Below are 2,361 nucleotides of genomic sequence, written 5' to 3' on the forward strand. Positions count from 1 at the left end.
ACTACAGCGAGAATAAAAGTTACGCCACCTTTCTTTGCGTGAACATTAGCGTGGTTGACTCTTAACTTTTATAAAGAATATCTCTTTGGATTTGAGACTTTAGTATTTGCAACTTTACAGATCTTCTTTATGCACCAAGAGCTTGTAACACTCCAAAGAGAAAGGCAAAAAATTTAAATCGCATCATATGACCCCTTTAAAACATTTTTTCTTTCAATGGAACTGTGCGTATGCTTTAGACACTTATGTTTTTGCTCTGTCCATGCAATAAATGCGCAGCCTACGACTGCTCAGGTAATGTCATCGGAATGACCGAGAGCCATTGAAAAACTACTTCATTTTAGCATTACTGGCCACGAGTACTAAGGAGAGATCACACATCAGCTGCTCAAAAAATGTGTCAGTGAGATGAACGGAGCGCGAGCGCAATCCTGTGACAGTCGCAGACGGTAAATAGAGGGGCGTGTGAAGGAGAGATGCGAGGTGAAATGGACACTGACGCAATCAATATGTCATTGGAGAAGTACTAATTAAAGTCACCATTATAGTCACTGATTTTAGCCCTCCAAAACAGTTTCGACTGTGTATTTTCATTTGCTGAAATTTCAGTGCATCACTCTTTGATTAATAACACTTTGTCTGTAGGTGTCAGAAAACCCTCCCAACCATATCCTGTTTCTCACCAATCTCCCAGAGGAGACGAACGAGCTCATGCTGTCTATGCTGTTCAACCAGTGAGTGTTTGTTTGCTTTGTTCATAAGCTGTTCAGTGGGGTGCTGGTAAAATTTCAGATCATTTTAAAATATTTTATCATCTTTTGCTAATTACAATGCCACTTTCTTCTCATAGGTTTCCTGGATTCAAAGAAGTCCGTCTTGTCCCGGGTCGTCACGACATCGCCTTTGTGGAGTTTGATAATGAGGTGCAGGCGGGTGCAGCCAGAGAAGCTTTGCAAGGCTTTAAGATCACACAGAGCAATGCAATGAAAATCTCATTTGCAAAGAAATAACATTCACGTATATACAGCTTCTATGAAAAATGGCAGTTATACACAGGCCTGCATTTAGAAACCACTGACCCCTTGGGACAGTTCAGGCTGTTTAATGGTTGAATAGATTACATGCACACCATTCAAAAGAAAAGTCCAGAGATGAAATCACCCCCCCACTTTTAACTTGTATTCCCTCTTCTGAGATGGTCGACTTTGATGAGTTTGTAAGTATGCAGGTTTTTTGTTTTTTTTTCATTACATTTATGTGAAATCATTGCACCCAGAGTCTGGTCCCCAGACATTGTACCTGGAGCTTTGACGTTTTTATTAAATCACAGTGTTTTTCATGTTGCTTTCTGCTTGTTTTTTTCTCTTGACCTGGGGTTTGAGATTTTGTTTTTATTGTTTAGTTTGAGAGTAGTGGGGTGTTCATGAGCAGCTAGAGTAGAGCCACACAATTATTGCCCTTTATGGAGCACATTCATTATTATATACACTACCAGTCAAAAGGTTTTGAACAGTAAGATTTGTTTTTTTAAGAAGCCTCTTCTGCTCACCAAGCCTGCATTTATTTGATCCAAAATACAGCAAATGCAGAAATATTGTGAAATATTTTTACTATTTAAAATAACTGCTTTTCTATCTGAATACATTTTAAAATTTAACTTATTCCTGTGACAAGTCTTCAGTGTCACATAATCCTTCAGAAATCATTCTTTAATGCTGATTTGCTGTTCAAGAAACATTTTTTTATTATTATTATCGATGTTTAAAACGGTTTAGTAATTTTTTCAGGAGTATTTGATGAATAGAAAGATTCAAAGATCATAATTTATCTGAAATAAAAATATTTTGTAACAATATGCAGTGTACCATTCAAAATCTCTCGAGTCAGTATAATTTTTATTTTTTGGGGGGGGGGAGGTTGTAGAAGTTAATACTTTTATTTAGCACAGATGCTTTAAATTGATCAAAAGTGAAGACATTTATAATGTTACCGAAGATTTCTATTTCAGATAAATGTTGTTCTTTTGAACTTTCTATTCGTCAAAGAAACCTGAAAAAAAATTATACTCCGCTGTTTTCAACATAATACTACTAATAAAAAAAAATTTGAGCAGCAAATCAGAATATTACAATGAATTCTGAAGGATCATGTGACTGGAGTAATGATGCTAAAAATTCAGTTTTGAAATCCCAGGAATAAATTACATTTTAAAGGGGTCATATGATGTTGCTAAAAAGAACATTATTTTGTGTATTTGGTGTAATGAAATGTTTATGCGGTTTAAGGTTAAAAAAAAACATTATTTTCCACATACTGTACATTATTGTTTCTCCTCTATGCCCCGCCTTTCTGAAACGCGTC

The 2,361-nt window shown here is 35.9% G+C and overlaps 1 protein-coding gene across 1 annotated transcript in view; it reads left to right on the forward strand.

The window, feature by feature from the left end:
• Positions 1-1,339, forward strand: part of LOC107705723 (U1 small nuclear ribonucleoprotein A-like) — a 16,838-nt gene extending 15,499 nt beyond the window's left edge. The window contains exons 6-7 of the mRNA XM_016509194.1: positions 646-734; positions 851-1,339. Of these exons, the coding sequence (XP_016364680.1) occupies positions 646-734; positions 851-1,010 (249 nt within the window). The 3' untranslated portion in view covers positions 1,011-1,339. The remainder of the gene's footprint in view (positions 1-645; positions 735-850) is intronic.
• The last annotated feature ends 1,022 nt before the right edge of the window (positions 1,340-2,361 follow it).

Source organism: Sinocyclocheilus rhinocerous, unplaced genomic scaffold (assembly GCF_001515625.1).
Source record: "Sinocyclocheilus rhinocerous isolate Xijiao unplaced genomic scaffold, SAMN03320098_v1.1 scaffold130, whole genome shotgun sequence".
Classification (NCBI taxonomy): Eukaryota; Metazoa; Chordata; class Actinopteri; order Cypriniformes; family Cyprinidae; genus Sinocyclocheilus; species Sinocyclocheilus rhinocerous.